The sequence below is a fragment of the Dioscorea cayenensis genome, chromosome 2 (genome assembly GCF_009730915.1).
Source record: "Dioscorea cayenensis subsp. rotundata cultivar TDr96_F1 chromosome 2, TDr96_F1_v2_PseudoChromosome.rev07_lg8_w22 25.fasta, whole genome shotgun sequence".
NCBI lineage: Eukaryota > Viridiplantae > Streptophyta > Magnoliopsida > Dioscoreales > Dioscoreaceae > Dioscorea > Dioscorea cayenensis.
In genome coordinates, this window is record NC_052472.1 from 1,172,593 (window position 1) to 1,184,928 (window position 12,336).

The 12,336-nt window shown below is 29.8% G+C and overlaps 2 protein-coding genes across 3 annotated transcripts; one reads left to right on the forward strand and one right to left on the reverse strand.

Annotated features, from left to right (window-relative positions):
• Positions 1-3,291: 3,291 nt before the first annotated feature.
• Positions 3,292-6,503, forward strand: LOC120270840 (E3 ubiquitin-protein ligase At3g02290-like). 2 transcript variants are annotated; one of them, XM_039277915.1, is made up of 5 exons: positions 3,292-3,373; positions 3,802-4,003; positions 5,133-5,553; positions 6,126-6,235; positions 6,362-6,503. In XM_039277915.1, the coding sequence occupies exons 2-5, from the start codon at positions 3,887-3,889 to the stop codon at positions 6,383-6,385; spliced, it is 672 nt and encodes a 223-aa protein (XP_039133849.1). In that variant the 5' UTR covers positions 3,292-3,373; positions 3,802-3,886; the 3' UTR covers positions 6,386-6,503. The 2 variants fall into 2 exon arrangements, with proteins under 2 accessions (XP_039133849.1, XP_039133843.1); XM_039277909.1 differs by lacking the exon at positions 6,362-6,503 and having other exon boundaries at positions 6,126-6,265.
• A 1,336-nt stretch (positions 6,504-7,839) lies between these two features.
• On the reverse strand, positions 7,840-11,901 carry LOC120279230 (protein DROOPING LEAF-like). Its single transcript, XM_039286108.1, has 6 exons — positions 11,878-11,901; positions 8,715-8,882; positions 8,527-8,629; positions 8,398-8,446; positions 8,145-8,220; positions 7,840-7,887 (listed from the first exon to the last, which is right to left on the reverse strand). The coding sequence occupies exons 1-6, from the start codon at positions 11,899-11,901 to the stop codon at positions 7,840-7,842; spliced, it is 468 nt and encodes a 155-aa protein (XP_039142042.1).
• Positions 11,902-12,336: the final 435 nt, after the last annotated feature.

Sequence of the window (12,336 nt, forward strand, 5' to 3'; positions counted from 1 at the left end):
CCTACTGGTTGCCTATTTATTAAAAATAAAAATCTTTAAATGAACGTGCATTGGAAAAAGAAAAATATAAAGACAACGATGAAACCCCACACTAGAATAAATACTCCTCATAAAGTTCCGTTTTTCATTGGTTCAACATTACATCAAAAACAGAAAAAGAAAAGTAATAAAGAATAAAGAATCACCATATATTTATATATATAAAAAAATCTTTTAAATGAACGTGCATTGGAAAAAGAAAAATATAAAGACAATGATGAAACCCCACACTAGAATAAATACTCCTCATAAAGTTCCGTTTTTCATTGGTTCAACATTACATCAAAAACAGAAAAAGAAAAGTAATAAAGAATAAAGAATCACCATATATAATTTTGTATTTCCTCTATGCTTCAATTATTAAAGCTTCAATCTCCTCCTGTTTTCCTTGTCTCAATTCTCAAAGAATTGGTAGCAAAGGAAAGATGGAGAAGATGCTGATTAGGTGGTAGAGAAACTTATATAGAAGTATATTGTATATTATTTTTATAATATTTTGAATTCATATAAAGGACTGTACACTATTTACAAAAATATTGTATAATATTTTTATAATATTATTAAATATTTGCACAATATTATACCAAGTGGATTCAATCTCTAAACTGCCTATAATTCACCTTTATAATAAGATGCCACTGGAGTATCAGTTGTTCTCCATTATCACATTTTTCACTTTAAACTTTAGTAGTTAAATAAATTCATCATATATATATATATACACTATTTTCATACACATAACCTGGAGATTTAATTTTGTTCAAAAAGACCATATTAAGAGATAAATTAAGTTTCACATCCATCACTAAAACAAGCTCATACCTTATCGTATAAAAATAAGTTGAAGCCTAACTATTATTTGATACGCCAGTACTCTTGCAACCTGATTTTTAATAATACTATGCTAAATGGACATGCATCACAAGGAAAAAGGAATAATTATAAAAAGATTGTGTGAAACACACATGCACCAGAATAAATAGACCTCATAAGGTTTCATTGCTCATTTGTTCAACATCACATCAAAAAAGAAAAAAAAAAAAAAAACTTAAAGAACCACTATATATAAGTCTTCCTTAAGTCTTTCTTAGTCTCTAACAATAGTTGTCAAAGATAGAGATAATGATCATTGGAAGGCAGATGGCAGAGCAACTTATCAGTAATATAGTTGGTCACTTGTTGGACTTCATTCAACAAACCCTAACCCTAATTCTTCACTTCTTGGGGAACACAGTAGCCTTGATCTTCACCAAAAACCTTAGTGAGTTGTTGCCAATAGTTCTCATTCTGATTTTCTTGTATTGTTGTTGTATTTGTTGCAGTTGGTGCTTTTGGGTTTCTAGAAAGATGATGAAGGCCCCTGGAAGGAATGGCACAATATTCATTCCAAGGAGATCTTTTTGAGACCAACCCTAGAGGTTATTTTAGAAACCCTTAGGGGAAAAAATAGTCCAACTTTGTCTTTTTGAGAAGTTGTGTGTTTGTTACTTGTTTGATATATATATATATATAGTTTTTTTCATGTATAATTTCATTGTCATATATATGTATGGATGATGTTTTTGTATGAGAGGGTTGTTGATGATGTCCTTATGATTTAATAAATTAAATATTTATGTTTATGTGTGCATTGCTATATGTGTTTGAGTTTATCAGAGTGCATGTTTTGACATGTTCATTAGCATAGAGTTCGTTGGTTTGAAATCAAAAAATTAGTTTAAGTTGGAATACTGAGAGTTTTTATAAGAGATAGAATCGGTTAGCTGTATATATATATATATATATATATATATATATATAAATTAAAATTTAAAATTATTTTACACAATTCAAATTTCTATCATTTTTTTAAATTCTCTATTTAGTTTGTTTTGAGATATGATCTTGTGAAAGGAAATGAAATTAATTAATAGTTATGCATTATCTTGTTTTGCATTAAAATTTTTATTTTTAAGTAATATATATTTAGAAATTAAAGAAATTGAAAAAATTGTAATTTTTATCTAGTTAAAAGTTATGTTTGACTCAAGCATTGATTTTTTTAAAAAATTATATATACAATTGATTTTTGTTATTCATATATAATAAATAATTTTATTTCTTAGAGGAATATATATGTATATATATACACAAACATATTTTTAAAGGAAAGTGAGGGTGTATGAGTAATTTCAAAATTACACATTAATTAATTTCTAAAATTTATTCGTTGGAAAGTTAATTACTAGTCGATCGAATAGTATTGCTTTAGTAAAACTATTTAAACATTGATGCAACACCAAACATAAATTAATTTTTATTTAGATAGAATGTAACATTAGATTGGGATTAAAGTTAAAATAATATTCTTATTCTTTCACATTTGATATTTCATTAAAAATAAATTGAGTGTTTAATGACTTATGTAATGAAAACTTTCATCCAAAAGAGAAATCTAAATACATTTTTTTTGGTATAAATAATAAATTATAGGTTTTAAGAAAAATTATTTTAAACATATTAAAAAATATAAATACACTTCTCATTAAGATAAAGATGATATTTACCGTAAACCTTTCACTTGGTTAGCAAGTGTGCCACTTTTGTGACCGGCTAAGCGAGTATTGAAAGACTATCTTAGTTGTATCAGTGCGGACCTCATTTGACTTAGCTACTCACCTTGTCAAATATATATATATATATATATATATATATATATATATAGAAAGAGAGAGAGAGGATGCGTCTTTTACGTACATCCTCAGATTTAAAATCTATACAAGTTGGTTATCAGTTGTTGGATTGTAATCCAACAGTTGATACTCTTCAGCTAAATTGTAATACTGTGCTTATAAACAGAACCAATCAACTTGTTGATCTTTCTGCCTCTCTCTTTAATTTACATTGTACACTTCCTAATTTGCACTGTACCCAACTGCGGACTTTCTACATTTCGTCATATATATATATATATACCAAAATCTAACAAATCTTTATCAATTGAATCAATCAATTTTTTTTAAAAAAAAATTGGGTAGTATATATGATCCAGTATAATCTCTGGTCATATTTAAAATTTTCTTAAATGAATAAAAAAAATTATTATAAATTTACAAATTAACTATTTGTTTTTAATATAATTCAGTTATTTTTCTGGGTTCATATGCAAAACTCACCTAATAAAGATATTAAAAAAATACAATTTTGAACTTTTAGGGGGTATATATGAAAAACAACCTTCTAATAGAGTTCTATTTCCTGTCAGACTAGAACAAAGGGTTTGCGGGATTTATCTCCGCGCTCTTTTCATTGCTCTTTTTTGGGCGAAAAATCCGAAGAATTTCTTGCAATCCAGGTTTGATCTCAATTCCTATCGATTATTGACTTGTTTGATCTCTAAAAGTTGTCTCCTTTTTCTTTTTTCAATTGCCTTTGATGCTCTATTTGCCATCCAAGACTCTAGAGAGGTTTTGATTTAATTTTGGTTTTTGTTGCTTTTTTTTTCGGATTTGATGTGGTTTTTGCATTTTTTTTATTGGTTCTTTTGTTTATTGGCGTGTAATTTGTGGAAAGATGGGTTTTTTCATATGAATTTGAGATCTTGTTATCTTTTTCCTTTTTGGATTTTGATTGGTATTTGAAAGTTTGAATTTTGACCTAATTTGGCTCAAAATTCAAGTTTTTAATGGGATTCGGTATTGATTTTTTTAGGTTTAGAGTATGATGCTTTGGGTTATGGAAATCAGGGTGTCTTTACAGTGTTGCTGTTCTGAATTTTCTTAGGTTGAACTAGTGAGTATTTGGTGTAGCCTTTCTCTCATTGAAGACAAAGGCATATACTTCTCACTAACATATAAAGGCTTGGAGCATGGGGGCTTTGTTGTGTTGTTTCCGTGTACAGGAAGCACCCGAGCAGCGGGAATCACCTGTTCGTCGACGTATCTGCTCCCCTTTGAACAGCTTTGTTCAACCATTTAGACATGGGGTATGTATGTTTTGAATTCTGTGGTTATTTGCAGAGTTGTGTTAGTTTTTCTATTTTGATAATCAAGTGATATGGTAATTGTCTGTAAATAGACGATGAATAAATTTCTCACTCTTGATTGGTTATTGCCATGATTTAGATAGTGGAAGATTGAATGTGTTGAAGGAGTAGATTGGCGGTGTTGCATGATTATTGATGATTAAATGCATTATCATGTTATAGGATGTGCCATGTTAGTTTGATATTAGCTTGAAAAATCATAGATACAATGAGTAGTGGCCCCTTGAAAATCAGCTTCACACTTGTGCAATAAGAAGCTGAAGTTTAGCATTTTTGAACATCCAAAGACTTAAAATCAGTTTCACTCTTACGCTATCAAATTATCTTGATCATCTTTGTAGGCAGTAGCACTGCTCGTCATTTGTAGGACTTGGGTTTTTCCATCCTAAAAGTTTGATGAAATGCATCAAACCTTGTGCTTAATTATTTTGATTAGACTGTTTTGGTTAATGCATGAATAATGAAAGTTCATCATTCTGAAAAGTCGCTTGGTGATATTTGGAGCTATACAACTTGCTTTGAAACTGTGACCCTTTACTTCCATGCTTGCTTATAAATCTCTTTTAGCCTGAAAACATGTTTCATCTAGTTTTCATTTTTTGAGGTAAATTTTTGTACATTGTCTTGATAATTAGAATGATTGATTCATCATCTGAAGTGGCTTTCTTTGATTACTCTGTTTGCAAACATAGAGGAAGTGGATGAACAGAGTAAGCACTGCCAAGAAAATTCTAATTGGTCTGAGCGTGCAATCCTCTTCTGAGACCTCGTGGTTTGATATTTTTTGTTTTTTTCCTCAGTGCATTCTCATATCATCCCTTTTGTACTTATTTTTCTTTTTCTCCTTTTGTTTACACTTATAGAATGGTATTCTTTGATTGTTTTTGGTTCCGCATGTCACTTATAGCAAACTCATTAATATTTTTCTTGACTTGGCTTTGCCAATAAGCAGTAACATTCATTAGTTTTAAACTGTCTAATTCCAAAGATGAGTTGGAACAGATTATTTTTCCTTTAGAATGAAGTGTCTATGAAGTGATTCTTTCAAAATTGTACCATCATCTTACAGTACATTTCACTATTCCAAAGAGGAGACGTGCGTGTTGTGCCTTTACCTGCTGGGAGAGCAAGCCCTTCGGCTTTTACCAGCAGAGATGCAGACTATTCTGCTATTGATTCATTCCATCCTCCTCCGAGACCACTGGCTTTTGATGATCCTCGATTCTCAGCACATCATGATGATGTATCTCTCTCACAGCGTGACAAGTCTTCAAGCCAATCTCATGAGGATACTCGGTCACTGAGAGGTTGTTGCAATGAACCTTGTTCTGAAACAGGGAGAGAAGTCAAGACTGATGGATCTAAATGTGGAGTGAAATTATATTGTTCTGATTTACCACAAAAGCGTTCTCCAGAGAAAAAGATAAGTGGATCTGCATACTATTTTTGTCCGACTGAAGATGAAGATGTTTGTCCAACATGTCTTGAAGGTACACCATAATAAATTCTTTTTCATTCTTTATCTTAACAAGAGTCTTCTTTTTATGAGAAATTTTAGTATTTAAAAAGTAGATATAATGACAGGGAGAAAAATGTGGAAGTGCAATTTTGATCATGAAATATAACTTTATGTTTACTTTAGTCCTTGAACTTAAAACATGTTCATGTTTGTCCTTTGACTTAGAAGAAGCTTAAACTATGAACCATGAGCTGTTTAAGTCCTTGAACTATTTTTTAATATTCATGTTGGTCTCTCAACTCAAAACATGTTTGTGTAATCATGTTTGTCAGTTAACTAAGAAGATAGTTTTTGATCCTTGCACCAAGACGATGTTTTTCATTCCCAAAATAAACTTTTGGCTATAACTCAATACATCACAAAAGAAATTGTTTGCTGAATGACTTCTTGATACTTCTAAATTAGTGATACATGCCGAATCAAGCAAAAAATACAGAGATTGTGAACTGAATGATAAATGATAATTCTTAGTTTTTGAACTCAATTTTCATGTCATGCAAGGATTACATCAAATATTCAATCACATGATCATCGATTTTGCAGAATATACTCTTGAAAACCCGAAGATAACACTGCAATGTTCCCATGATTACCATCTAAGTTGCATATATGAATGGATGGAGAGAAGTGAAGCTTGCCCAGTCTGCGGAAAGGTAATTAATTTTTCTCAACTATCACCATAATCAAACTTTTACCTTAATCTGTAAAACTCTGTTATCTGTTTTCTTTTACCATATTACTGTTATTAATCTGACATTCTTACCTACTAATTTTTTTAGATAATGATGTTCGTGGAAACGTAATGATCGATCTCAATCTCAGCATCGAAATGTTAATATTGTGAAGAATTCCAGACTGATATGTTGCTTGGTGTAAATCTTTCTTTTGACTTTGTACATAAGCTTCATTTTCAATGGTTCAGTGGTTATATTTATTTATTTATTTTTGGTGTGAGGAAAGTTAAATTGTTTATTTGATTCATAATTTGGTCAAATTCACTCTGTATATATAAATACAGTAACAAAAATTTGGTGAAATTTGTAGTGTTTCTTGAGAATTTACTAATAGAGCTTCTACCATATGTTTGGTTACCCTGTTTCCTGTTTCCTTTTTTTAGTATTTTAATTTTTTTTCATTTAATATTTCTTTTTTTATTTAGTTAATTATATTTATTCTTGGAATAAGCATGGTTTATATTTTTAATTTTTGAATTTTACTTTATTTTTAGCAAATGATTTGTTTTTGGACAGAAAATGAAAACAGAAAACAGGGAACAATGAAATTAAATTTGAACCCCCTACAAATTATTTTATATTAAAAATAATTGTATTTTAGATTTATGGTTAATTTTTAAGTATGATATTAAAATTATGGATGAAGGTGTACTTAATACTATAATTATTTTATTTAATGGACAGTATTTATTTATATTTTTTAAAACATATGGATTGAAAAAAAATTAGAAAGAATAATACAATGAAATTTTGATTTTTTTCCCCCTTTTTTTTAAAAAATTAACATTCTGAAACTCATTATTTGTAAAGTTTGAGTTAAAATTAGAAACAAACCCAACAACTTTTTTCTCAAGAAACAAATAAAAAATAATGCTAAATTAAACTTAAATTCAAGTATATTTTTGATGTCATATATATAAGCCCAAAAATTTATAATTATAAACTATAACCCTTAAAAAGAACATTAGTAACTTTTTCAATCAACAAATTTGAGTATTTAATTCCAAACAAAATTAAGAACCAGAAAGTTTCTCATGAAATAAAGAAAATAATTAACAAATATATTACTTAATCTATTTTTAAAACAAAATAATGGCGATAGTTAGTTGTTGAGTGAAGCATCTATTTTTCTTTTCATTTTTTTTCACGCATACACATTAATCTTCAACTATGTTTTGAAAAGTCGAACACTCGAGTGTGACCTTTTATATGGGAATTAATTATATTACTATTCGGCTATTGTAGTGATGGTGTCTATATATCATTATTTTATATCTTTTGTCTATAATTAAAATATCAATTATCCTCTTTTTGTCACAACTTTTATGTATAACCATGTCTATAACTCATATAATCAACCATTTAAAAACAAGTTGCTAAGAAACAAAGTTAAGGAACACATGAAAATTAAGCACAAGTACAACAACAAACAAAAGTGTTTAGATATATATAACTAGAATGCAAACATACACTAAACTTGATCTGCCATGTCTTAATTGATAACTTAATTCTTTTGCTCAAAGTTACTTCAATGCATTCAAGCTCTCTATGATGAAACCATTAGCACTCTCCTGAAAAACACACACCAAATTAACTATCATCTTGAACATCATCATAACATAACATGTATTTCACAAGAAGAGTTAATTAATAATTTTACTGGGTCTTTCTTTTACTGAAGATGAAGCAGCAGTCGAAGTTTCGGGGATCGCGATTTCTTGCCCACTGATCAAAATACATTGAAAAAAACATTAGTGAAGACACTAGTGATAGTTTGAGTACTATATATAGTTCAATGTTTTATATATGAAGTGCATGCATATCTTACATTTTTCGCCGCCATGCTAAATGCTTCTCTATGAGGAATGTTGGGCTTTTCGGCTTTTATTCTCTGAATTTCCTCTCTACAAATTAAAATTTTCATCATCTATTCATATATTTAGATCAATAATGTTAGAACAATAATACTGTTTATGATCAACGTGAATCACGATCCAACACAATGATAATCGAACGTCCATGATATCTACGTAACGTTCATAGAGATATATAAATTCTATATATATATATATATATATTACTTCATAAAACGGTTGTAGGCAGATGGAAGTCTGTGTTTCTTCTCTGGAGCTGAAATTAAGAAATGTAGAATCAAAGAAAGAAGATGTATTGAAGAAAAAGACGATGAAATGATATCGAAGGAGGTATACGTTTAACAACAAATGGTGCAGATGGAGTTGAAGGATCAGTGGAAGTGGAAGAAGAAGACTGAGGTAATTGGTTGCTGCTCTTCCTGCAGTCACTGCATGTACCCTAATATGATTCATGATAAACAGATTAATTAATTAATTATTATGATGAAAAAAATTAATTAATTATAAAAAGAATTTTATTGTACCTGAAAAGTGATGTGAGGATGATCAGAAGAAGAAGAAGAAGAGGATAGAGAATGGAGTAATGATCTGGGACTGAGGAAGGAGAGATGGTTGCAGTGGCCACACTTGACAGTGACTGTGTCCATGAGTCTCTTGCATGGAACTCCAACCTGTAATAATGCAAATAAGTTCTTAATTAGTGGGGATGCAAGAGAGAGAGAGAGAGAGAGAGAGAGAGAGAGAGAGAGAGAGAGAGAGAGAGAGAGAGAGATCTATGATCCGAGAGTGTTGAGGAGGATGTAGTATGGCTGATGGACAGAGGGAGGGATATATAGAGAGAAAGATTAGTTATCATGAGGCAGTATGTGCAACGAACGGCATAGATGCTCAGTGGGAGTCTCACTAATTCCATCAAAAGTAAATTATAAGAAGAAGATGAGTGTGTGTGTGTGTGTGTGTGTGTTTTGAAGAGACAAGAGAAGAAGAAGAAGAAGAAGAAAGATTTTTAGAAGTATAAGAAGGAGAAGAAAAAGTGATAGAGAGTGAGAGAGAGAGAGAGATTTGTAGAAGAAGAAGGAGAAGAGATAAAAAGATTGAATTATAGAGAATAGGATGAAGATAAGAAGAAATGGTTCTTAAAAAAGGAGGAGAAGAAAAAAGAGAGATGGATTTATAGAAGAAGAAGAAGAAGAAGAAGAAGAAGATGATGATGATATATAACAGATGAATTATGGAAGAAGAAGAAGTAGAAGAAGGAGAGCTAGAGAATGGTAGATCTTAATTAAGAAGAAGAAGAAGAAGAAGAAGAAGAAGAAGAAGAAGAAGAAGAGAGATGGTAAGGGTCTCTTGAGGAGAGGATTGAAGAGAAGGAAAAGATAGGGTTTTGAAGAGGGAGAGATTGAGAGATGGGTATGATAAGAAGGGTTGGTTTTCCATTCTTGGAAATAATGCCTGCGTGGTCTACCTTGGAAGTCTTTTAGTGTACAGTTGAGTTGAAAATAATTGATATATATATATATATATATAATTCATAATATATAGATTCTTTCTTTGTGAGTTAAATCTCAAATTAAAGCCAAAAGGAGGCCAGTGATGGTGGTGGTGAGATGTTCTATGAATTTTCATGTAATTGAGAGTTTCTTTTTACCCTTCTGTTTTCTTCCTTTTGTTTTGGAGTTTCAAATTTATATTGCTAGTAACTTTTATCAATCTTTCATCTTTTCATCATTTTTCTGATAAAAAGTTGGTTTTTTTCCTTTTGTTTTCTTGTATCAATCATTTCCCTTTCATTCTTGTATCATGATTACTTTTGTTTTCTTTTAGATTATTTTTTATTTATATTTTGTAAAAACAGTGTTTTTATTGGTTTGAATAAATTTTACAATAATATTCATAATTTTACAAATGAAAAACTTGTTTTTGGACCTAAAATTAAAATTTTTTTTACCTAAATGAGCACAACATATGTGTAAACTCATGAATCCATGTGGTAAATAGATACTTTGGTGATTGGATTTGGATATATATATATATATATATATATATACTATAAGCATTATATGATTTTTTTATAATATTCATGAATAAACAATCATCTACTTTATCAGAAAGATCAAAGGAAATTTTGTATAAAATGTGAACTTATAAAAAGAATAAAAAAAGTTATGAAGAAAATGAAAAACAAATCTTTGTGGCTTGTGAGCAATAATAGCTCTTATATAAACTCAATCATCAATGAACTAATTGGCACATAATTCCAAGACCAAGGCACTTCATATCAACAATTATAAATGAATTATCTAAAAAGTTACATGATAATTCCAAATGAAAAGATGAGCAATATATACAACATTTTTCACTAAAAAGCAAGAATCATCATTCACAACCAAAGGCCCCCCTTTTCTATTCTCTTTGTCACAATTGTGGATATAGTGTGAGATACACTTGTATATTAATCAAAGGATATCCTAATATTTCTAACTATTAATTATATTAAAAAAGGATTAAGATTTTACAACATTATAGTTAAGAAGTGAAAAAATCTAAACACTAAACTCTTCTTAAACATTCATATTGTTAATTACAAATAATTCTAAACACTATATTTTTCTTCTACAATGTTTAATCTAATTATATAACAGTGAACCAAGTACATAAAAGTGTATTTGGAAAAAGAGAAAAATAACAATATTCCAAGACGTGTATGTATATATGTATAACTGTAGCATGAGACGATGATATCTCAGAAATGCTAAGAAAATTAGGCATCGATCTAGATTATGTATGGTAATAAAATGATGGTCAATTTGTTTAAAATTAATGAAGGGCAAGTGGTAACTCTTTTTCTCAATCTCCTTGTTTTTCTTTAGTATTTCTTTATAATTAGCCATTGCGTCACCGAGCAAAACATCTCTTTCTTTGATCTTAAGTTTTGTCTAAACATAAGTCTTAAGCCTAATGAAAATTATTCGGTGTTCCATTAGATACTAGTCACTAAGTTAACTTAATTAGCCTTCTAATCATGCAAAAGAAAATCACAATTCTTTCTCTCTCTCTCTCTCTCTCTCTCTTTCTATATATATATATATATATATATATATATAACAAAGATTAACAAGATATAATGATAGAAGAGCTTCAAGTAAATTAAAACACGCATAGATTGAGAGAGAGTTTCAAGTAATTAATGTTTACCTCCCTCCATTTGAAGGTAATTTTTCTATGATTTACAATACCAAATAAATATTGGTACACAACTTTACTGTCCCTCAGTTATTTTCTCCTTAACAATTAATTTGAAAATTCTAATTGATGTACATAATAGATATATATATATATATATATATATATATATATATATATATATTACTACCATGTAGTAATATTGGAAGATTAAATAAAAGTGAAAAGGTGATCATGTACAAACTTTCTCTCTCTCTCTGTCTCTTTGATTGTCTGCCTCTCTGACAAATAAGGACAACAAGAAATGAAAGGAAGGGATCAAAGGTAGGCATGAATGAAAAGAAAGTAGTAGGTTCTGGTCCTACAGTTAGAGGTCCATTGACACACAGAGAAAGAGACAGTGATAGCGACACTACTGCCTGCCTACACTAGTAACACTAGTCACTATATTATTCCCGTTTTCAGTATTTGGCGGGAAGGCCATGTAGGCGCCCACACTCTTACCATCTTTGTATAACTTCCCGCCATTGCCGCCCTCTTGTCCCTTCTCCTCATCCTCCTCTTCTTTTCACCTTCATCACCTTAATTCTTCACCTTTTCTCTCTCTCTTTATATATATATATATATTATATATATATTTATATATTTAGATTGTAAAATATGATGAAACATAGTTCCTTTTGATTGAACTCTCTTTGTTTGTCTCCTTAACCACTTCAAGGCCACAATAATCTCATCCCTTGTCCCCCTATCTCCCTCTCTGGTTTTTTTCTCTTTCCTTTGCCTTTGCCTCTTTTCACTTCTCCTTCTCCTTCTCCTTCTCTTTCTAATTAAAATCATCAACAATATATATTCATATATACACAAATTAACTTACCTAGTACTATATATATAATGAGAGAGATGAGCTAGGGTTATACCTTCCATCTCAACATCATCAGATATATTCAGCTACATATATAT

What these genes read in the sequence shown, in the direction of transcription:
- LOC120270840 (XM_039277909.1), top strand. Translation starts at nt 3,887, where the DNA reads ATGGGGGCTTTGTTGTGTTGTTTCCGTGTACAGGAAGCACCCGAGCAG. An exon ending in TTCAACCATTTAGACATGGG is followed by an intron (nt 4,004 to 5,132) that starts GTATGTATGTTT and finishes ATCATCTTACAG; the next exon opens with TACATTTCACTATTCCAAAG. An exon ending in TTGTCCAACATGTCTTGAAG is followed by an intron (nt 5,554 to 6,125) that starts GTACACCATAAT and finishes TCGATTTTGCAG; the next exon opens with AATATACTCTTGAAAACCCG.
- LOC120279230 (XM_039286108.1), bottom strand. Translation starts at nt 11,901, where the DNA reads ATGGCGGGAAGTTATACAAAGATG. An exon ending in TGCACCATTTGTTGTTAAAC is followed by an intron (nt 8,447 to 8,526) that starts GTATACCTCCTT and finishes TCTTAATTTCAG; the next exon opens with CTCCAGAGAAGAAACACAGA. An exon ending in TTAGCATGGCGGCGAAAAAT is followed by an intron (nt 7,888 to 8,144) that starts GTAAGATATGCA and finishes TGTGTTTTTCAG; the next exon opens with GAGAGTGCTAATGGTTTCAT.